We start from the raw sequence: 23,740 nt of genomic DNA, 5'->3' as shown, positions 1-23,740 counted from the left end.
TGACTGGAGGGGGAGGGGCGGGCAGCGCAGGGAGGGGCCAGTGACTGGGGGGGGGCAGTGCCCGGTGCAGCTGCCAACTCCCCCCTTTCCCAGCTCACCTTCCCGTCTCCCCTCTCCCCCTTCCCCTCGCTGATTGGCTGACGAAGCTGTCGGTGTTTGGGGCTGCTGCCACTCACCGGGCAGAATGCCGTCCCCCCAGCACTGATTGGCCGGTTGGGAGTGGAGCCCCGCCCAGCGCCTACGGCAGCGCGGGGGACCCAAGAGGCCGCGGCGGCAGCAGCAGCAGCAGCGCGGGGCCGAGCCGGTGAGTGGGAGCCCTCCGCGGGGGGAGGGGCGCGCCCAGCCCGAATGGGGGGGTCCCCCTGGCTGCCCCGAATGGGGGGGTCCCCCGGCTGCCCCGCCCCCCAGCCCCGAATGGGGGGGTCCCCCTGGCTGCCCCGAATGGGGGGGTCCTCCTGGTCGCCCCCCAGCCCTGAATTGGGGGGGGTCATCCCCCTCAGTATCGTACTGGGGAGGTGCTGGCTGCCCCCTGTTGCTGGAGGGGAGGGCCCCCCAGGGGTAACCTCCCCCAGCTGCAGAGGAGCTGGGCGAGTAATTGCCCCGGGGCACAGGTGTAACCACAGCCCCTCTGGGGAACGGGGGGGACGGTCTAGTTCCCCCCCCCCGCAGCGCCCTGTGGGGCTCAGAGCCCCTGACCAGCTTGGGGGGCGGCCGGCAGCCTGCTGTGGGGCATCCTCCTCACTGGCCCAGCAGCCCCAGCTGTCACCTAGGTCCCTGCCTGGACGGCCCCCTCGTTCCCCGGGGCGCTGGTGCCTCTGCTCTCGGCTCAGGTCCCCTCCCAGAGGATGCTAAGGGCTGAGAGGGGGAGCAGCACCCACAAGGACTTGATCCCGTCATGGGAAGCCCCTTCTCCGTGGGTGGGGTAGTTGCACCCTGTCCCAGCGCTCTGCTGTCAGGGGAAAACCTGAAACCTTCTCCCTTCCATTCCTGAGTTACATGGGACCCTGAAGTGTGGGTTAGGGGTCTTTCTGGTGCACCCCTTTGCCCCCCTCATTGTGGGACAAGGCCCCCCTGAATTAGCTTTGTGATATTGTGTAAATATTCCTTTGACCCTCTTCATTGGTGCCCTGTGTTAGTGGACAGCGCTGGCTTGTGGGTTAGAGGGATCTGGTCACTGGCTCTGTCAGCCTGGAGCATGCAAGCTCCGATCTGTTTGATGGTGTCTTTCTGGTGGTGGAAAAGCATCTTAGTGTGTATTTGGGGGATACTTTGCAATGTTTCCCAACCACCCTCTCTTCCCTCTCCTTTTGTCTTTGGGTCAATGATCAGGTGATAAGCTGCATAGTATTTTTCAACTTCCTGTCAAATTTGGCAATCATAGATTTCATAGATATTAAGGTCAGAAGGGACCATTATGATCATCTAGTCTGACCTCCTGCACAACGCAGGCCACAGAATTTCCCCCACCACTCCTACAAAAAAAACCTCACACCTATGTCTGAGCTATTGAAGTCCTCAAATCATGGTTTAAAGACTTCAAGGTGCAGACAATCCTCCAGCAAGTGACCCGTGCCCCATGCTGCAGAGGAAGGTGAAAAACCCCCAGAGCCTCTTCCAATCTGCCCTGGAGGAAAGTTCCTTCCTGACTCCAAATATGGCGATCAGCTGAACCCTGAGCATGTGGGCAAGACTCACCAGCCAGATACCCAGGAAAGAATTCTCTGTAGTAACTCAGATCCCACCCCATCTAACATCCCATCACAGGGCATTGGGCCTATTTACCATGAATAGGTAAAGATCAGTCGAAGGGTAAAGCTGAGTTACTGTGCTGGTCAGTTGACCAACAACTAGGAATAATTTCTTAGTGGACTTCTCAGATGCAGTGTATTCAGAGGAGATATTGAGCAAATATCTCCTCTTAATATTGACTTGATATAATTCCGTTTTCTCTTCCCTTCCCCCATGATCTTCTGATGGTAAAAGGCCTACTTGCTATTCCTGTTCTTGCCACCATCAAGTTTCTGCACAAACAATATGTGTTCAAGGGGCACAGTTTCCCTGTGAATATCACGTTTAACACTTTAGAACCAAATCTGAAAATACAATACATATGATACAGAAATCTTCTGCATCAGGTGTTTGTTCCTTAAATATGATCATCTCAAGGCTCTGTTCAAGCCAAATATTCCTTCAGATATGTGTTTCCAGACCACTAGATAAGTGCATTTTTGTAAGCTGAAATAACTGTGGGAAGAATATGGGGCTGGATGTTGTTGCTCAGGGATAGATACAGGAGGGCTAGAAAGTAACACATGGAGTACTGAGCACTCTGAATCTCTCCTCCCTTATCCCACTCCAGTTTAGCCACTGCCCTGGCTCTGCCTCCAAACATGGAAGTGGGAAAACATGCTCAAACTAGTCTTAAAGGTGGAACAAAAAAACAACAACAAAAAGCAGAATATGTTGGAAAGGGTCATGTAAGTTAATCAGTGCCATTTTATAGTTCTGCTGAATATGCCAGGTACTACACTAAAGGTGTACTAATTACTGCTATTATATTATAAAATGTCAAGCTTCTGCACTATACAATTGCTGTCTTGGGTAGCGCTGAGGGTTTAAAGATGGCAGTGAAGTTAATGAATGCAGTTGCACAGGAATATGCTAGTCAGCTAGCTAAAAAATGTGGGTTGAAGTTCATCCTCACTTGGAAGATAAGGTTGCATCCTTGTGCTTCACAGCCTCTTAATATGCAAGGCTTTTTCTGGAGGTTGTTTTACCAACCACACAAACACCCCACGGGCAATTTGGAATGTTTTGGAAACATGCTTTATTATTTATTTATTTTTAAATGGCTGAAGTGATGAGGGGAACCGGAGGTATCTATAGTCAGTGAGTGTGACAAAATAATGGAGAGAAGAGAGTCTGTATTGTAAGGGTTTCTAGAGGGCTGGTATGACTCACCCATGATCTAAAAGTGAATGCAGTTAAAAATGACCCGATCGGAAAATGTTGGCCTATTTTCTATGTTTAACAAAGTGGCCACTGAATTTAGTTGCCTGGTTTGAAACACCAGAGCTGGATTGTCGGAGGCACAGCGTATCTGCACATCTTATTGACTTCAGCTGGAATTGTGGGTGCTTGACATTTTTCTGGAAATCAGCCATTCACACTGAACCCCCCCCCACCTTTCAGATTTTGGTCTTATTGTCTTGCAGTCTCTCTCAATTAGATCTCCCTCAGTATTCCGCTTTACTTCAGCAGGAACTCTGTATACAGAATGACTGGGTCCTTGGGGCAGAGAGAGCACCAGCTTTGAGGTCTTGCTGGCTCCAGGCCAGTTTCACAGCCTCTGCCACGGTAGTATCTTTGTACAGCCATTGTGAACAGCTGCTGCAATGTACTGACTTAGGCAGGGCCAGGGCCACCTGGAGGCAAGGTGTTTCATAGATGTACTGTACCTGGCATGCGGACCTTAAGGGTTAAGGACAATACAACGCCAGGTGGCCAGTGCTGATTTGAAATGAGTGTATTGTTACCTCTTGAAGCAGATTACCATGGGCTTAGTACATACTAGGCCAAACAAATTTAGTATTAGAAAAGGTACAGGAACCAGTCACCTTTTCCTTGGCAATTCTGCTGCTAAATATACCCAACCCACCAACCCTTGAGATGTATATCTCTTTCTCATGTAAAACTGGCACTAATGCATTAATGCTGATGTAGTTAGTGCTGTCCTTCTTCAAATTGCTGTAGAAATATTAATTGTTGCAATTCTGCAGGGAAGGGAAGGTATTTTCCCCACTTTGCAGAGGGGATGAGCAGAAGCACAGTTTGTGCAACTTTGAGTAAGTTGTTTAACCCCAAAACTCAGGCTGATTTACTTTAGACTTCTGGAGTTCCTTGCTCCCAGATCTGCTCTTAATCCACTGGACCTTGTTGTCATGCATGGCAGTCAAAATATGCGCCATTATGTCAAATTTTGGGCCTACCAAGTTGGGTGTATCTTAACAGCGTTGTACAAAGTGCTTTGGTTAGGCAGGACGGATGCTTAAGTTCACGGTAGCAACTTAATATAAGATGTGCCATAGCATGGTTAAAATGAACTGAAATAATTGGATACTTCCAGCTGAAGTTCAGACCATATATGCAACATGAAAGAGCATCACTATTGAGAAATAAGAAAAATGTTTCTGTTAAGGCACATCCGTTTCAGTTCTGGTTTAATGAAGTAAGACTGAGTTAATGTTTTATCATCTTGAGCTCTGACCCTCTTAAATAAAATCTGGGTTTTAAGGTAGAGGCTATAATGATCAAAGTTGTTGTACTGAAATAGCTCCGGATGAAGATTGCAAGTATTCGGACTAGCAATGCTTGTATTCCAGTCAGTGACAGGAAGGAAAGGGGAAACACTTTGCTTCTAGCTATTGTGTGATCTGCTTGTCTAGTCCCTCACCTCCAGACTCTCTGTCTAAACCTTGTAGATTCTTTCTGCATAATACCTTTAAGATACGACCTTTCCTTTCCATCCACTCAGGGAAAGTTCTCATTCAGATTCTCAGCATCTCACAGCTTGATTAGTGCTACATTGATCAGAATGCTGCTGCCAAGATTATTCTCCCAGCCTGTTGCCTTGACCATGTCACCCCTCTCTTTGCACCCCTTCCTTGGCTCCCCCTTCTCTGTTGGTTCAAACCATAAGCTGCTTGTCTTCGCTTTCAAAGCCCTTCAGAGCCTGTCCCCAAGCTACCTGTCATCTCTCAGTCACTATCGAAATGTTGACTCCTGCCTCCAGTCAGTCCACAATGGCTGCCCGCATCATCCCCCCTGTCAAATTTTTCTCCCAAAAGCCATGTAGCCACGTTCTAAGCCATTTTAATTGGAATTGATCTAAGCCTAGAACACCAAGTATTATTTATATTTACTGTAGGAACCCTAGTGATGGACCAGGTAAAAAGCAAGTGTAGGCAGAACTTTTGTGTACAGACAGCTGTGAGGACGATACCATGCCTATTAACCATGTGTCACTCTTGTAACATTTTGCCGGCCTGTGTTTTCCCTCTGTGCCATCACTGCTCACTCTAACAAACCCTCTGCCTCCTCCCAGCTAGGCGCTTGGTGCCTCTTTCCCTTTCTGTCTCTGGAGCTGCATCCCATGGGCCAACAGCCTCCATCTCCTCCCCAAAACTCCTCTCTCCAGGCTAGCTTTCTGCTGCCTCCATTCCCATCCTCTGCTCGTACCTGGCTTCATGCTTAATTCACTGACAGATATGTGATGCTGACAAGATAAATGTGAAACAAACTGTTCAAGTGACTTTCCCCTTCTCCCCCAATGTCTTTTAGCTTTTGCCTCCTTGTATTGCATGTAAGCTCTGCAGGGCCAGGGGTTTGTTGACTTATGCTGCAAAGCACCATGCGTGCCTTTGAAGTTGTAAAGCCTCATTTGTTTTGTGGTAATGATTCAGGGTATGTTGAGTGAATGACCCTGGCATTACATCTGTTGGCAGCTCTGCGTCATATCTGCCTCGTGTCACCTGTGATAAATTTCCTCAACAGTGTTCTTGTCTCTGTACATTTTTGAACATCCAGTCCCTTCTGCAAAGGAAATACCCTGCACTAGGGTGGCAGGCAGGGCGACGGAAGTTCTCCCCAACTGGGGGGGAATCGACACTGTGGCCCTGCCCCCACGTTGTCCCTTCCTTCCAAGACCCTGCCCCTCGCTCCTTTTTGCCCCCTCCCCGTCGCTGACCCTTACAGTCAGTAAAAAGTGATGGGGCTGTGGCCCCCAGATCCCCCCTGTTCCAGTGCCCCTGGTGGCAGGGGTGTTGTAAGTCAGGACTGAGGTTGATTGGCTGGAAAATCAATAGTGGGTAGGTTGAATTTGCCTGACCAGAGTGTTGCAGGCTTCTGGGAGACTGCTTTTTTTCCTCTCTTTTTGCTGTGAGGATAGTTGTCAGAGACAGTGTACTCCCTCACCTTGATAGTCTGGCTCCTCAGACTTCCCTAATGAATTAATTTCTCCCCCTCCCAGTTCAACAGGGTTGCTTATTTGTCTTGCAGCAAAGAACTAATCTCCAGTCTTTGGCTATAGAAGGTATTGTGGAGGAGTTCCCAGCTGCACTTTAGAGAATCAGTTGTGGTCTCTGAAGTTGCCAAGTTTTTCCATTTTGTGGAACAGGCATTCTGAGCTCAGTTCAAACCGTAGGGCCTGACAGCACTGACTAGCGCAGTTGGCTTAATTACTGGGCTTTTTAAATAAGCGTTCCCCAGTGGCCAGTGACTTTCTCTCAGTTCAAGCTAGATAGTCTAAAACCATGTAAGGAATTTTTATCTCCTTTCTTACATGTTGTTGTGCTGGTTGGAATAGTATTGTCTCTTCAGGAGTAGGGGAAAACAAGCAGTATTTGCCTGTACTTTAGAACTGGGAAAACATGTTGAACTTGAAGATACGTTTCTGGTAACGAAAGGTCCGTTCAGTGATTCATTAATGAATCACTAAAGTGTGCGTTGTGCTAAAAAACATGGGTGCAAACTGGTAAATTCCATGAACTTTTCAGGCCTTATGCATCAGGGTCAAGTTTGTACATAAATCTGTGTTTGGACTGATTCTCCAGTCCAAGTCTATGGAGTGAGCTTTTTCAGAACTGGCTTGACAAATGTGAAAAGCAATGTGGCTTTCATCTGAAGGAAGAATTAGGGCTAGTCTACACTGGCAACACTAAAAAACGCAACTCCACGAGGAGTGTAGCTCCCAGCGCTGGGGCACTGTTTACATTGGTGCTTTACAGCGCTGCAACTTGCTGTGCTCAGGGGGTGTTTTTTCACACCCCCGAGCAAGAAAGTTGCAGCGCTGTAAAGTGCCAGTGTAGACAAGCCCTCAGCCTCTGGAGTTTCAGCTATTACCACACCTCTTTTTCTGTCAAGCTCAATCGCTCAGTTTAACAACTGAGGCAAACCTAATCAATTGACTTTCCTGACTGATGTTGACAGGTTTCAGAGTAGCAGCCGTGTTAGTCTGTGTCCGCAAAAAGAAAAGGAGGACTTGTGGCACCTTAGAGACTAACAAATAGAGACTAACAAAAATTTATTTTTTATTTATTAGTCTCTAAGGTGCCACAAGTCCTCCTTTTCTTTTTCCTGACTGATGTTGAATAACTTCAGTTAAGTGTTCACTTTGTCTGGGAAAATGTGTGAAAACTCTTTTGCAAAGTGATCTCCCATAAACTGAAACGGGGAGGAATGATCATTAGTGAGATGATGAACAAATTGAACAAGTAGGAACTAAGTAGGTATTGGTCAATGAGTGAGACCAACACTTCTGAATGGAGCTTGTATGGCCCTGTAGCGGTGGGAGCTATGTATGTAACTTTCCTTGCATCAAATTGAAATTCCACCCTGGTGTGAATTCCTACTTCAGACAGTGTTTATATTATGGTAGTGCCTAGAGGCCATAATCAGGAACAGAGTCCTGTTCTGTTCGGTGCTGTACCCTCATATAAGGGGATGTGGTTCCCTCCTTGAGAAGCTTAGTCTGAAAAACTAGTGCAAAGCAATGGGAGAAAAGGAGATGCGAACATGATACTTCTAGTAAAAACAGGTGTTAGTAGGCAAAATAGCTCATGGCAGACCATTGTAGTCGATGGCACCTGCAGCTGAGATTTTCCCAGATGGTTTCTAGTATATTTAATCTGCATAATGCAAGCGCAAGCCACGAGTTAAACGTTTTCCTCAACTGCCAACACCTGCAGCATAATCCAAACCCAGTTTACTTTGGTGTGATGTTGGATAGGTCATTAATGTACTGCAACCACTTGAGGAAGACGGCAGCCAAGGTCAGCCCTTGGAACGACCTGCTCAGAAAATTGACTGGCTCAATCTAGGGTGTGAGCACCTGGACGCTTAGAACATCAGTCCTTGCCCTTTGCCGTTCAACAGCAGAGTACTGTTCTCCTGTCTGGTGTCACTCATCTGGTCGATGTAGAGCTCAACAAAGCCATGTGTATTGTTAACCAGGACTTTATGGGCAACTCCATTGCCACGGCTACTGATACTTAGCATTGCCCCATATTCACCATGAGAAGGCCTCAGTTATGCTGCTGGCCAAGATCCATGAGAACAGCGATCTGCCTTTGTACGCAGATCTCTTCAACCACCCGCCAGCTCACCTGTCTTATAGATATCCTTTATGGTCACTTGTGCCACCACACGACATGACGGTGGAATCTGCTTGGTGCAACGAGTGATCAGTGACCACCGTCATTAATCGCTCTCTCATCACAGACCCAACCATCTGTCCACCACGTTTTGATCTGCCAAGGCACTGGTGGTCAACTTTGACCCAATTTCGAACAGGACAGGGCAGTTGTGTGGCTAACCTCTTTCAATGGGGTTTTTCTAATGACCCACAACGCAGCTGTGGTCAACTTCAGACTGTCTCATATCCTTGGCGAGTGCCCCATGGACTTATTCCAACGGCAGGCTACTATTGCTCTGCCTGGCTGTGATGACACCATCAAATGGCTGGGCACATTGCGCATATGCCGATCTAACATTGGCAATTACCTCCTGCCTTCTAAATTCCTCTGCAGCTTCAGCTGAATGCAGTATTTACAATTTCTTGATAGAAGCTAATACGGAGCCAATATGAAATATGTTGGTCTGTGCTGTGGTACCTGTATCTCGGTAGTGGGTAAAGGTAATCTGTGTCTGTGTATATACATTTATAAAGTACTTTGCAATCCTTGGGGATGAATGGCATGTGGTAGGTGTTAATTATTAGACTCCATTTTATGCTGTAAATTTGTGTTGAAAAACAAGCAGCAATTTTGTTCCAAGCTCCCTTTGTCACTGGCCATCTGCCTCTGAGCTTTAATTAGAGAAGGAAATGCCTTCCAGGCCTCTGCATGCCTTGTACCTGTTCACCCTCAGACCTGCTTCTCTTGGATCAATCACAACTGTATTTCTGGGTGTTTATAGCATATTTCTTGTGGCACAAAGCCACAGTAACCCTTAACTGCATCTGCTGGAAAAATGCAACTAATTTGAAGTGCACTGCTTGTCCTGCTGCTGTTGTGAAATGGGACGTATGCCCATGGAGATGGGACGTATGCCTCTGTCGGCCAGAGCCCTGTGGTTAGGCCACTACCTGTCAGTCAGAACGCCGTGTCCAGTGTTCTAAACCATTTCCATAGTCACCACTGGCATTCTCCAAGCTAAAAGCAAATGTTTCTTAGAAAATAACCATAGCTGATATGCAACTAGCTGACACTGCTGAACGTTTGCTTTGTAATATCTTGGCCATTCACACTGGAGTAATTGACATTCTACTAGAAATTTTAGTGTCCTGCAATAGATCTAAATTCCAGTGGGTATTTTTAGGGCAAATGTCTCTTTGGCAATGACAGGCTGCAAGCCAGTTTGTGTGTGCCGGATGCCTGGCCTTCTGCTATATTCTGACCACAGTAGTAAATGTGTAAACTGGAATGGCTAGGTCTGCTTTTATGTTTGCCAGGGTGTCAGAGTGCTTAAGAGCAGCTGGGCACGGCACACAGATTTTGCAGCATTAGTGAAGCGGTGAATAAACATCCATGCAATGTGAGTGTCTTTGTGATCAATGCAGGATTAGCTCTTGCCAGGGGGCCAAGAGAGAACTTGTTCTAGTTGCTGTTTTCTGCCTGCTGTACCTGTCATGCTGGCTGCCCCAGGAAAGGATGTAGCTGGGTGACAAGCTAAGGATTTCGTGTACTGTAGATCAGATTATATCAAGTCAAACTATTTGTAAGTAGGTTTAATTGAGAAGTCAGTTTAAAGGGAAACGCATAGTAACCTGCAATGTAACTCTGTTACTTTGTCTCCATATCCAGAGAACTCTGGCTTAACCCTTCCTGTCATCTATTATTGCAACTTGCAGGGTATCTTGGTGAATTCATCTTTATGTGATGAGTTGTGCTATAAGTTTGAAATATTTAAAAAAAAAATCAATTCTTTAAATGAAAGAGCTGTTGATGCCTTAGGGTTCATGCCACAGCCCATGAAAGCACAGCGATTTAGAAAGCTTGTGATCATGTTCCCTTAGGGTTCGGTCCGGGCAATGAACTAAATTCTTCCTTGTGCAACATCTCTCCAAGTGAGTTGTCTGCATTATTTGAAGAACTTGACTCTGTTTTGCTCTTCCTTTAATCAGGGAGAGCTACCAAAACTAGCCTCTAAGAAAACAGAACACCTGACCTGTTGAAGGGTTAATTTTACAGTTTAATTACTCTGGAGGCTGCAGTGTGCTCAAATACTCAATGAGCAAAGCTAAAGAGGTGAGTCAAACAGTGCTGCTTAATTTTTTAACATGTAGACTGTACTGTGTATCCAGTAATGGACATGGGGCAGGCAGTTCATTTTAGCTCACATAAATCATAGAATATCAGGGTTGGAAGGGACCTCAGGAGGTCATCTAGTCCAACCCCCTGCTCAAAGCAGGACCAATCCCCAATTTTTGCCCCAGATCCCTAAATGGCCCCCTCAAGGATTGAACTCACAACCCTGGGTTTAGCAGGCCAATGCTCAAACCACTGAGCTATCCCTCCCCCCCATATTTCCACAATTACTAAAATACGTTTAGGATGCCTAGAAAGAATCTAGATATGTGGCTTATAAAATAGCCAGATGACACACTTGTCTGTAACGCATGTGGATAAATGTGACTAAGAGCCAACTTCTTTTGAGGTGAAAATATATTGTGCATTTGATTGCTGACTAATGATGCAGAATCCTAATGAGTTAAATTACACCTTCCATCTGGCTAGACCATAGAGAAATTTCTCCTCTTCTGCTCCTTGAAAAATGAGAGTGGATTTCACCGGATTTTAAATTGGTTGATGTCATGATCTCTTTTTATACTCTCCTGCAGGCCGGCTAGAATCTTGTTACGGGGTGTGTGTGTGTGTGTTACTCGCTAAACAGTCAGTCTTGAAGCCCACCTTGGCCAAAAGCTTTGCTTTCAGATTATAAATTCTCCTGGCCAAGGAATGTCTTCTCATTACAAATCTGTGTAGCCCCTAGCACAGTGGGGGCCCTGGTCCTTGTTTGGGGCCCCTATGTGCTGCTGCAATATAAATAACACACACACATGCTGTGTAAAGTACAGCCAGCTTGCATTTGCCCAGACTGAACCCTAAGGGAATATGATCGCAAGCTTTCCAAATCGCTGTGCTTCCATGGGCTGTGGCTCTATCAAACAGGTAGTGTCTGGTGCTGAAGATACTTAGGGCTGTTTCTCTTGCTGTGAAGTGAGCGCATGGGTCATGCATAGCTTTCTGGCTAACACATTGGTCATGCATGATTACAGAGGAGCTTTGTCTGTGTCTCACTTTACATTGGTGTTGCTGCAGTGACCAACGGATTTTTGGGAGTGTTTTATGGCCGTGATGTGATTAAAATAGCACAATAAGAATGCTTGTTCGGTGCCTTTCATTTTAAAAAAAAAACCAAAAAACAAAATAAACCAAAAAACCACCCCATTTCAGTCTAATTGAGAGAGCCTTGCAACACCTCTCTCAGATGGGCCGCTGGTGGGCCTCACCTTCCCTGTGTATAGAACAAGGGCAAAGGTGAAATGATTTGCCTAAGGGGGCACAGTGAGTGTGTCAGAGCTGGGACTGGGACCCCTCTACAGTGGAGACTAACCAAATGGGACCACTTGAGGCTCATCATGTTGGAGCAGGAATGCCTCTAGGAAAGCTCTGACCCACTCATAAAGAGGTCTAGTGCAACTTGCTGCCTCAGATAAAAGCTGCTTGCTGAGAATTTTTAAATGTATCCTTGAGTCTCTTTTTTTCATTGTAGAGAAAATATAAACTCAAAGTACAAGAGCCAAGACACTGATAGAAGTTTAGGAATTGAAATGACAATTTGTTTCGTATTTCAGGTCTTTATCTGTGGTATCCATGTGCTTCTGTAGCAAAGGTTTGGGCAACCCTTCCCTTGATGAGAGTAGTTGGAGAGCATATATCAAAGTGAGAAAAACCTTCTATGTTAAATGAGCTGCAGTGCACACATGCTTGAAACTAGTGTGAATAAACGAAATTCTGGAGACACTTATGTATTTATATTTATGCACTTAAATCATTGGCATTGTCAGAATAGTCTCTATGGAAGATGTGATGATGCATTGGATCGATCACTTTCCTAAAATAGCACCTGGCTGCTCAAGCCAGACTTCCTGAAGTTATTGCTGTGACAATTTTGTTTCCATTTTCCATGCATAGGTCTTAAATTTCAATGCGCCTTGTCCAATGTGATCTAGAAGCTCCGAATGATTGGCAACTTGAATGCTTCACTGCAAATGATGGAGTAAAACAGTTTTAGTATCTGATTCTTAGCTCCTGGAAATTATGCATGTTTTGATCTTGTCATCAAGAGCTGGGATGTTAGAAGTGGACAGAGAAGAAATATGTTCTGGAGGAGAGCGGCAATAGACAATTTTAAAGATTCCCTAGCAAGAGTAATATAATTTACAACTGAAATCCTTTGTGGGAAGAAGTAGAACATCAAAAATTAATAGGAGGATGTCAATGACACACTTGCTGGATGGTAACAAAGACAAAAATAAATACAGGGAATAAATCTAAAAATCTCCTTTTGAACCCTTTTTGTCTCTCTATCTTGGTTCTTAGAACAGTTGAAATGCTGTGGTGCCAATTCTGGAAATTTGTCCTTTAGAACCTTCAGTACCAGTTGGAATCTTAATATGTAATATTAGCAAGCATAATGACAATTACTACTTTCCCTCCTATTAAAATATTAAGGAATAAAGATGCAATTATTATGTATTTCCACTGAAGTCAAATAGACTGGAGCATGGATCTGTTACACTGTCAATGGCTCCAAAGATTGGAGGTCTCTGAAGGTCCAACACACATCAGTGAAGGCCCAGGAAATAATAAATCAGATTCCAAAAGTAAAATTCATATTTTCTAGCCTTACAGGGGAAACAGAGTGATAACAGCCCAGTATTTAACTACAGGAAAACCACACACTTAAGGGAACATTAGAAATCAGCTGCTAAGCAGAAGTTGGCTGGTTTGTGGAGGATAAACTGTGCTGGAAACCTTTTTGGGATACTTTTAAAGTGGGTGGTTTAAGACGGGGGTTTACCAGTTGAAGGTGGCCTCTACTGCAGATCATGTTGTGTACTCCAGTGTAAGCTGGTAACAATCCCTAAATGTTCATTTCTACTCTCATGTAACCACTGCTTTTTTTTTTTTTTTTTATCAAAATGTAGGAGCCACAAATCTTCTGCCTAGTAAGCACGACTGGTATGGGTAATGGTGTGAAGGAAGGTCAAGTGGGTTTAAAACAGAATGGCGTGGAGCCAATTGTACCAACCCATGTTCTATCTGAGGTAAGAGCGGGCAGTTCTAGAGGGCAGTTCTAGAGGGGTGTGTGTGATGGATTTGCAGGGGGAGGAGGGGAGATTTGGTTTGGCTGGCTGCTATTCCATAAAGGAAAAATAAATGACCTCTGATATGGGGAGCCCTGAAACGGCTGCAGTGCTTACAAGTATTATGCTGTACAACAGTGGCTTTCATTGAAGATTTCAAAGCACTTTACAAACATCAGTGAAATGCCTCTGGTCTCCTGTCTACCCTTTGGGAGGTAGATGGGTATCCCACTGAGTTGCAGAGAACTCGTTCCATGTCCCAGGTTGTGCATTTGGTTGCAGATCTGGAAATAGAAGCCACAAGTCTTGGTTTCCTGCCTTTGCTCTAATAACCAACATCTCCTCTTTCTGCCTTAGGTCAGCGTGTTTGCTGTGTTGTATCAGTAGTGATGAAGCTGCTGTTGTAAAAATAGGAAAAGTATTTAAAGTACTGAATAGGAAATAATATAAATGGAATCAGTGGATTTTAAATTTCATGGAAAGGTCAAACCATCTGTTCCCAATGTCCTTTTTACAAATGTAGTGTTCTGCTAAGCCTGGTGTGCCTAGGGGGCAAAGTGAAATTCACGAGAACCTCTCTTTCCTTCATTACATTAATAATCTGGGGAAGAGAGGAGAAAACTCTGGTATGTATGAGTTTGTCCTTGGCTGGCATCAGAAAAATGATTGGGAAGCAAGAGTGTCTGAAGCAGACTTTTTAAATGCAGTTCTAAGGAACTGGCAAAAAGGAACAAAAGTGACGCTTTGAGAACTAGCCAGTGCACGGAGAAGCTGCTTGCTCCCAACCTTCCTGGATTAGTCCCTGTGTAAGTCAGAGTTAGTGAGAATCAACAGAACAAGCCACACAATTTTGCCAACTCCAACTCTTGCTTATCTGGGACTCTAGCAGGCTAAAGTTGGAAACGCTTCCTGAATTTTCCAGCAAGATTCTCCTAATACTCTTCCATACAACTCGGCGCTATGCTGAATTATTTAAATGGGGTTGGGAATGTTTTTTTTTCCCCGGCTGCTCACTCTGTTCCTCATCCCCTCCAAAGACTTAGGATAAGCCAGCTCAACACATTCTCCTGCTGGGATGTAGTTCAGTCTGGAGTCACTTTAAGATTGCTGTGGGTGGAGGAGAGTGGGGGAGGGAGCCAGAGTGGGGCACTGTCAGCTCCCAGCCCTCTGGGCGCTGAGGCACCACCTGGGAGTCCTACCTATGGCAGCATGTGTTGCTGCCTTTGATACTGGGCTGACCCCTTGCAGAAGTCTCATGGCAGATTGTTTGTTTGTTTGTTTTAAAGAACTCCGCAAACGTTAGCAAGGGCTGCGTGTGGCTGATACAGGCCTCGAATAAAGAAGTAATTACAGAAGTAATTACGGCTTGTTTTCCCCCTTACTTTATTTGTCCAGAACTTGGGCTGAAGATGAGCCCACCTCTTGCCTGCGTCTAGGGTTGGGCAGGCAGAGGTCAGAAGGTGACTACAATTGAGCAGAATTTTTGATAACGTAGCTTTTTAAAGATCTTTGGTCGAGGGGAACAGAGACAACATTACCAAGGGGTACAGTCATAATTGGGCAAATCCATCTGAGAAAAAAGAGCACTTAACATATAATACATGCCATGCAAACATAAAATGTGTCTTTAAAAGCTAACATGGGCAAGACTAATCTGTGCTTTCCTGACAGTTTGTTGCCTTCAGTGTGTCAGATTTAACACTCTGGCTTGCTTTCTGCGCATGTATTATGAAAAGCAAACTGCACTCTAAATCTGAAACATGACAGGCATATAAGAAACCAAGCTATTTCCTTTGCAGTTATCTCGCAGGAGAAACTTGTCTTGCCTTATGCTTCTGTGGTGTTGGGGCCAGTTTGAAATAAGGTCGTGGTGTCCCTGGAAGTGCAGGTTTAAAATAAAACCAGAAACTTGCTTTCAGTACTTAACTTAAATCAAGAGGGGGGCAGTGCTTTTCACTGTAATCTTAGCAGGGAAGGGATAGGCCACCTTCTGGGTAAGAGGTCATTGACTTTGGAACTTTGTACTCTGGTAGGCTACTTTTAATCTTTGTTCTTCAGGGTCCAGCTCAGAGCTGAATTTCTGCTTTGGAGTATCTGGCATTTTGGAGGTGGTATTTGAGTTTCCAAAGCCCTGACGCTGGTTTCCATTTGTCCTAAGTCCCTGTGAATAAAAGGCTTCATGAAAGAAACTGAGCAGTAAAGAACTGCTAGTTGCTGTTTCCCACATGTTGAAATACTGTTTAAGCAAATGTACTCCCAAGAGCCCTGAGACAGCTGTATGAATGTCTGCATTGTGCCTGGGCTTTAGCCATAAACTGTCCACCCGCACACAGCTTTTCCCTGGGTTTATACGTGCTTTGAATCCAGGCTTCCTTACCTGGTGGGTGTATAGATTAGAGCCAGGACTTCACTTTAACACAGGCTCTAACCCATCTGCTTTGCAGGGCAGGTGCAGGTTGTAACCTGGGTTCCAGAACTTGGGTGCCCATAGCCCTCCAGGGGTTAGGAAGGACAGACAAATTCTCCCATAATGCACTAGGAAACAATTCATAGAGCAGCTTAGTGCAGCACTAAGAACCTTGAGATAGGCGCTAGGATGTTCTGGGGCTAACCTGGGTTAGTACTGCTCCAGCATGGATACAGCTCTACAGGTATAACTCGAGTGTTGCTTAGCAGCAGGGACAGTTTCACCCAGTGTAACTAACTCTGGTTCCCCTATCTCAGTGCCCAGACCGCTGCTGTGCAGGCATATGCTTAGATGCTATGTACAGAAAAGTTTGTTTGCATCCCAGTCACCCAACTCTGTCCCTTCATTGAGCAATGTAATGTGTTTTGTTTTTTGTTTTTTTTCCTAGGGGAGCCCGGATAAAAGGAAAGTGATCAACTCCCTGATGTCTGGTGCATTGGCTGGCGCTGTTGCAAAAACAGCAGTAGCCCCGCTAGATAGGACGAAAATCATATTTCAAGGTGAATGCTGTGAGCCCTTGAGAAAGCAGACAGCTTCTAAAAGAACAGAGTGCCTGTTCTCCTCTGTCAGCAGTACAGCTGGTCTGTGCTCTGACGTTTTGCTCTTCCTAAACCTGCAGAAAACCCTGTGTGGCTTTGACAGGAGCGTGGGACCTTTGTTTCCTGCTTGGGATATAGGTTCTGATCCCGAAAGGTGACAGTCGGCCACAAATCTGTTAGGATTATGCCCACATGTCATAGGGATATTGCCACTTACTTCCATGGTGTAGGACTGAGCCCACTGTTTCTTAGTGGAAGATGAGCGCAGCTTGTGAGTGTGGGTCTTGCATGCTCTTATCGTCTGTGGGCGTGAGGGAGGTTCTCGAAACATATAGCAGCCATGTATTGTAAGGTGTTGCCGTTAAAACTGAAGGGGGGGAGGGTAATACCATTTTGAAGGCTTGGCGTAGTGGTTTGGGTTTCACATCTGCTCTTCGTGAGACGGTTCAGTTTGGAGATATACATTGAAAAGTACAAAGATGCTATTGGGCTGCTTAACCTCAGGGAATAGGGGAAGGAGGGAATGGGGACATGGTGAAAATTAGACGGAAGTAAATAAACACCAGGGGTTTCCTGTTAAAGGATGGGTAAGTAGAACATATTTACTCAAACTTACATTGTTAATTATTAAGTTAAAATATTCTGGTTGTAAGTTAAATCAATTCTACAGACTGCTTCAAGAGTCAATGAAGTAGAGTCCAAAATATCTGGCTTTATACTACAAATTCCTTTTCATATCCCATATGCTAAATATGCGTAACTGAAAACCCAAGTTCAGCTGCTTTGACTAGACCATCCTCATGCATTTGATCAGAACGGGGAGCATTTTTGTCATCTGTCAGATTGCAGCTATAGGCTGATAAATCCGTTTCAGTGGAAGAACGACCCAGGAATATTAAATATTACAAGTAAGCGTGCGTGCGTGCACAGTAGCCTAACGTAGTAGACTTTTAGAGAGAGAGGCCAAGGATTTAAATCTGGTTTGCATCTCCGATTAAATGAGTTCGATTTAATCTAATCCCTTAGATGTGATTCATTTTGAGGCGATTTGACTTGATCATCAATATCGGCTTAGCAGAGGCCCCATTCTGGAATAGCAGGGGGCTGCAGGACAGGACAGAAGTGCATCAGCAGAGCTAATGTGGGTGGGTGGGGGAGAGATCTGAGAGCTTCGATAGCTAGGGTGACTCTAGGTTGGGATAGAGAGGCATTGACAGAGTTGTGTGTAGCATAGCACCTCACTGTCTACCTCACTGGAATGAGCCCTTCACTTCCCCTGTTTAAGACTTTCCATAAGAGATCCAAACTGAGAGCTGAAGGGTGTAATGGGAGCTGGAGAATAGGGGTGAATTAGCAGCTGTTTGTACAAATCACCATTAACTTGTACAGGCCTATGTTTTATAAATAGCCAAGTTCTCTGTCTAGTTAAACTCTCTGCAGAGGAGGTGAACGATCTAATTAGAAACCACCACTTCTGGCTGATCTCTTGGCATCCAGCAGAGTTTCCTTATCTTTCTCACTGTCTGGGGGTTTTAGCTGGCAGTGGCTTTCCTATTCAGGCAGCTGGAAGCAGCCTTGGGCCATCTGAGCTACAAAAGTTCCCTTGTAAATTAGTAAGTGTGTGGTGGCCTGCTGCTGGGAGGGCAGAAGAGCTGGTTCCAGTGCAGTGGACATTTGCAATAAACAGTTTCCAGACAGCCCTCAGCAGATGAAGCTTTCTTCCTCAGCAAGCGTACGGCGCCTGCTAGTTACTGTGCGGCTGCTCACAGATCCTGTGGCCCATAAGCCAATCTCTCAGGTGAAGAGTCGAGCATATTTTAATAGATCCCTTCCATGCACAAATTACAACCGGAGGCCACCATCCTGCACAGGGCAGGACTTCAACGGGACTCCATGCAGGAGGGAGGATACCTGCCTGGAGCTCATTGCAAGATTGGGTGTAATTTCTTTTCTTGCATCTGTTCAAAGTTTTGACAGCTTTCCTTTAACTGTGACATGCAAGGTATTTGGTGATGAAATTACAGGGTGTTTAAATGCTCTGTTCTAATAACACTCCTATTGCAGGTGTGAAGCCGGGCTACAAGAAGACAAACAACAAAACCTTGTTTCTTTAGCAATCCAGCACCTTCTGCGGTTGCTTTCTAATTCCTGACAGATTTGTAATCCTCTCAAGGCCATGCAACAGTCACATGTGAACAAGTTTTCACTATGTTGCTCCTTTATGCAATTCATGACTTAAGAACTAGAAAAGGCTTGATAACAGCTTGCAGCTTCTGTGGTGTCCAAGTTCATCCCCATAGATTTTACTCGCTAAATTGCATGGCTGTCGGACTCTGTCTAGTTAAATGTGCAGCAAGTCCTCACACTAATGTTCTTCTCTTTTCTTTTTTTTTAGTGTCTGCAAACAGATTTTCTGCCAAGGTGAGGTGATGTCTGTCTCCTGTTGATGTAAAGGGTTTGATTAATGGCAGGAATAGCAATAAAAGTGCTCTGTTGTATTTAACTGTCTGGCTTGAATTTTATTAGCAATGTTTATAGCGAAGTAGCACAGAGGAAAAGATTTGTAACAGTGTAACTGATCGTGCTCCTTGGGGCAAGGCTGTCTCCATCATACCTTTGCGCAGCACCTCGCACAGTGGCCGTCGTAGACTTGTTCTGGGCCTAGGGGTGCTGCTGTACCGCAGATAATCAGTTCTTCATTTGGTGGCACCCTGGGCTCCATCTTGCTGGGCATAATGCGGTATTGCATCTTCCCCCACCCAATGTTATCACTCAGCCAGCAGTGGGATTCTTTAAAAGATTATTGCACAGTTGAGTTTGGGTGGACATCCCTCCCTGTGGTTTGTAGAGTGCTTTATGATGTATGTGCCAGGTTGATGCTACAGATAGCACATGCTAATATTTATAATCCCCCAAACCTTCTGCGTTGTAATGAGTCTATTGATTTGGGTTGAAAAGTGGTCTGTGCAGACATCACTCCAGCCCTGGAAGAGGAAACTAAAAGGCATGTTGTCTTTAAACCGCTCTGAACCCTTTGGCTCTTTCCAGCTTTGCTTGTGTCCCATTCTCTTTTAAAAGATGCTTCTCCTATCTGAGAGATGCTGATGCTCTTGTTCTGTGTATTCGGGGCACAGCCCAAAGGAGGGAATGTAAATAGTGACTGTCTTCCCACCTCATTGTGGTTGGGGGCCCAAGGGAAGCCGTCTTGCTGGGACTTGCTTCCTCCCGCTGGAGACGTTCTGGCTCCATCCTAGGTGAAGAGTGGGAAGCGTCGTCTCCTCTCACCTTCGACCCCGTTTTCATTTTCTGTTGCATGCAGGAAGCCTATAGGCTGATCTATCGCACCTACCTCAATGACGGCTTCTTGAGCCTGTGGCGTGGGAACTCGGCCACGATGGTCCGGGTGATCCCATATGCTGCCATCCAGTTCTGTGCGCACGAAGAGTACAAGCAACTCCTGGGAAGCTACTACGGCTTTCATGGAAAGTAAGATGCCGCCAGTGTTGAGCCTAGTCGTAGGAGCAGAGTCTGACTGTTGGGGTGAGAGGGGTTGTATGGACTGGAGGCCTGTGGGAATTAGGATTGTTATGTAGGTGACGGGTGCCTCTAGGCTGTGGGAACCTATCGCTGCTCAGCTGAACGCTGTACTGGTGGAGAGCCCAGGATAGGGGGCAGCTGTGTAGAGCACCGTGGGGCAGGAGCTAAGCAATGCGGGGTGTCCCTGCTGCCTAGAGTCTGCATTGTGTCCCAGGCCGATTCCCTCTGGTTGATAAGATCCTGCCTTCTAGATGGGTGAGCAAGGAGTGGCCCAGATAGCATTTGGGGTTAGCACTGCCAAGAGAAGCAACGGGACGCAGCCTCCCCAGAGTGCTGAAAACCAAACACCCTGCACTTTAGTGCATGGCCTCTTACTCCCCTCTCCATGCTGTAGTGCAGATGTGTCTGAAAGACACAAATCAGGCGTGCTGCAGCCCCCAGCCTGTCACCAGCACCAAGCTCCCCTCTGCCCCCTCCCAGTATAAGTAGCTGCTGGAAGCCAGCTCAGTGTAGCTGTGGGAGGAAGCCTAAGAAAAAGTACCATCCTTATTCTGTGCAGGTGTGATCGGTTTGGTTTTGTCTCCCTTTCGTTTTTAGAACGTTGACTCCTTTGCCCAGATTCATTGCTGGCTCGCTGGCAGGAACAACAGCTGCCATGTTAACCTACCCTTTGGACCTGGTGCGAGCTCGAATGGCTGTCACGCCGAAGGAGATGTAAGTGGCTAATGGGAATGGGTGTAAGCATCCGGGGTGGAGGTGGATGGTTTTGAAGGTCACATGATTTTTAATCCATCTTTCCGACTCGTGCCTTGTTCTAAGCTTTTGGTGTAACTCTGGGTTTGGTGACTCAGCCTTGGGAATCGGCAAGTCTGACATAGGCCAGTGACCTTTCTTCTCCAGAAGGAGATTAATAGATTCCAAAGCCATCTACTCTGACCTCCTGCGTAACACAGGCCAGAGACTTCCCCACAAGGTCAGTATTCAAATAGTGATCAGCTCACAAGTGAGAGGTACCTTGTGTGCTGGTTTGGGACAAAGAGGCCAGTTTGACATTGCTCCTTCAGGACAGGCCCAACCGGATGCCCTCTGCTAGGTCAACAGGTCATGGACAAATGACAAAGCCAGCTCTTTCCAATAGCTTTATTGTAAAACTGCATCTTAATCAAGTCCCTTCTGAGCTCCCCATCGTACGCTCAGAGCTAAATGTTGGTGGATTTCTCCAGCTGAGCAAGCAGGTTACCTGTGGGTCCCCCTGAGAGGCAGGTTGGAAGCATTTCTGCCTGCACACAAAGGCCATTGGTAATGTCTGGGGTCTGTGTTTCTACAGGTACAGCAATATCCTCCATGTCTTCATCCGAATCTCCCGGGAGGAGGGGCTGAAGACCTTGTACAGGGGCTTTGCGCCCACCATCCTTGGGGTGATCCCGTACGCCGGGCTTAGCTTCTTCACCTACGAGTCGCTGAAGAAACTGCATGCAGGTAAAGCTCACCCTGCGTCAGAATGCTGACACCCTGGTGACGGCAGCTCAGGCTGGCAGCAGAACCGCTTCTCAGAGCTTTAGCCCTTGGTCATAAAAGGTTTAAAGCTGCCTCCCCGATCCTGCACCAAAGGACGTCTCCTCTCTCCTCACCTCTGTTGGACTGGGAAGCAGCAGGATGTGGTACATCGTGCCCATTTTATAGCTGGATAAACTGACACTCAAGGGCTTGCGTAGGGTCACACCTCTAGCGGAAGAGAACCCAGGATTCCTGACGCCCTCTCTGCTGTATTGGCCATTAGACCATGTAACTTTGTATTTATGCAGTTACTCCAGGAAGCAATTTATACACTGCCTCTTCCTCCCTCTTTCCCAGATCACAGTGGGAGAGCCCAGCCATACCCCCTGGAACGTCTCGCGTTTGGCGCCTGCGCAGGCTTGATCGGCCAGTCGGCCTCCTACCCTCTGGACGTGGTGCGTCGGCGAATGCAGACGGCCGGAGTCATGGGACACGTGTACGGTTCCATCCTACCCACCATGCGAGAGATTATAAGAGAAGAGGGACTAATCCGAGGCTTGTACAAAGGACTCAGCATGAACTGGGTCAAAGGTCCAATCGCAGTGGGAATAAGTTTCACAACCTTTGACCTTACCCAGATCCTTCTCCGTAAATTACAGATCAGCACTAATATTGAAAGGTAGTGGCTTCATTTCCAAAGTATTACAGGGGAGAAGTACTCTGTGTGTGTCTAGCAAACACTAGCATTGTCCCATTTTATTAGTGCTACCCCCTGCTGCTGAGATTTTACTTCTTGTTTTTTTTTTTTTAATGAGCCTCCCAGTTATCCCCAAACCCAGACATGCAATTAACCTTCACCAAATGGAATTCTCCCTGTGGTTCTGGGTGACAGCAGAGCTGCCTTCTCTAGGGTAGCTGCCTCCGTCTTGTGTTTAACTCTTCGATACACACTAAGCTATTGCTGACTTCTCTCCTGGGCTCATTGTGTTGATGAGGTGGTGTGGAGGGGACGCCAGTCTGCCTGGATGGAGCTGGAAATCCGGGAGGTGAAAGCTGTTCCAGCTACGCAGTTCTTAGTAACTACACATCGGTAAGCACCCTGGCAAGCAGTATTTCAGTCGGTCTGCAATGAACTTCACATGTGAGTTGAGAGGGTTAATAGCCTTTGAAATGGAACATCCAGGATTTAAGTTTTTTATTTAAAAATAATTTTTTACTCCAGAATTTGGATGTGTGCTCTGGCTGGAAGTGTGGAAGTGTTCCTTCCTTCAGATATCGTTTGTTCTGGTTTTACTTTGTGTTGAACAAAACATTATAATGTCCCTCTATAAAATTAGCAAAGACTCTGGAGTTAGATCAACTTTCAATCTGGAATTCCTGTGCCTGCCATCAGCACTGCCTGGATTCAGTCGAAAGAGTGTTGCTTTCAGACTACTTTAAAAACCCCACTATCCGGAGTTGTTGTATTTTTAAACACAGCATTTTCAGAAGGATTTAGCAAATTGCAGTATTAAGACTGGAGATTAAGAGGGGGAAGTGTTACACACTCAAAGTTTTTAATGAATTATATCCTTCATTATTGTGGTTGCTGCTTAAACTGCAATGTGAGAATAAACTCCGGGGTGGGTGTCAGCACACCTATGAATAACCTATCAAGGTGGCTGTTTTTAATGGGTTCAACCTCATCTTTGTCTAAAGCTGTCGGCCCTGCTTTGGAACACCCTTGGTGTGCACACTCCGTAGGTCATGTCACCTCAGCTGATTAACTTTGATTCTATTAGCTTATTCTAGAATTGTACTGGACCAACTTGGCTCATAGAAAATAAACTCAGTTTACCAAGAGTAATGTAATTGTCACCCATTGGGAATCATGCCAGGTGTGCCAGTCCTTCCCAGCTGCAAGTGTGAAATGAACCGTAAGGCACCTTTTGAGTGTGACAGTTCAACGCCGATAATATTTTGGGAACAGAGCCCTGAGAGACTTGGAAGGGCAAGTGGCTTTATTTTAAACTTGGAGCACAAGCGAGGAGGAAGAAATTGTCCAGCCATCTCTAATGACCCCGATGTCTCCCCCCTCCCAAGCAGTATACCCCTCAAACACACCTTTCCATGTGGCAGGACTGCTGCTTGTGTGGAACAGAAACGGAGCAGAGTGTGTAACTAGGTTGTATTTAAAATCTGTCCCTTCCAGACACTAAATGTTCATTATTGTTGCTCAAACCTTGTATCAAGAGTTCATTCGCCAGAATGAAGAGAATCGCAATTGGTAAA

At 46.0% G+C, this 23,740-nt stretch overlaps 1 protein-coding gene across 2 annotated transcripts; it reads left to right on the top strand.

Moving 5' to 3' along the window:
- Positions 1–237: 237 nt before the first annotated feature.
- SLC25A42 (solute carrier family 25 member 42) lies at positions 238–23,311 on the top strand. 2 transcript variants are annotated; one of them, XM_084614609.1, is made up of 8 exons: positions 238–304; positions 13,271–13,390; positions 16,285–16,396; positions 18,831–18,856; positions 19,755–19,921; positions 20,570–20,686; positions 21,300–21,451; positions 21,827–23,311. In XM_084614609.1, the coding sequence occupies exons 2-8, from the start codon at positions 13,307–13,309 to the stop codon at positions 22,150–22,152; spliced, it is 984 nt and encodes a 327-aa protein (XP_084470735.1). In that variant the 5' UTR covers positions 238–304; positions 13,271–13,306; the 3' UTR covers positions 22,153–23,311. The 2 variants fall into 2 exon arrangements, with proteins under 2 accessions (XP_084470735.1, XP_084470734.1); XM_084614608.1 differs by lacking the exon at positions 238–304 and adding an exon at positions 10,200–10,304.
- Positions 23,312–23,740: the final 429 nt, after the last annotated feature.

Source organism: Lepidochelys olivacea, assembly GCF_965140295.1.
Source record: "Lepidochelys olivacea isolate rLepOli2 genome assembly, chromosome: 25".
NCBI lineage: Eukaryota > Metazoa > Chordata > Testudines > Cheloniidae > Lepidochelys > Lepidochelys olivacea.
Note: the sequence above shows the minus strand (reverse complement) of the source record. Positions and strands in the feature narration are given on the sequence as shown.

What these genes read in the sequence shown, in the direction of transcription:
- SLC25A42 (XM_084614608.1), top strand. An exon ending in CAAACAGATTTTCTGCCAAG is followed by an intron (nt 18,857 to 19,754) that starts GTGAGGTGATGT and finishes TGTTGCATGCAG; the next exon opens with GAAGCCTATAGGCTGATCTA. An exon ending in GCTGTCACGCCGAAGGAGAT is followed by an intron (nt 20,687 to 21,299) that starts GTAAGTGGCTAA and finishes GTGTTTCTACAG; the next exon opens with GTACAGCAATATCCTCCATG.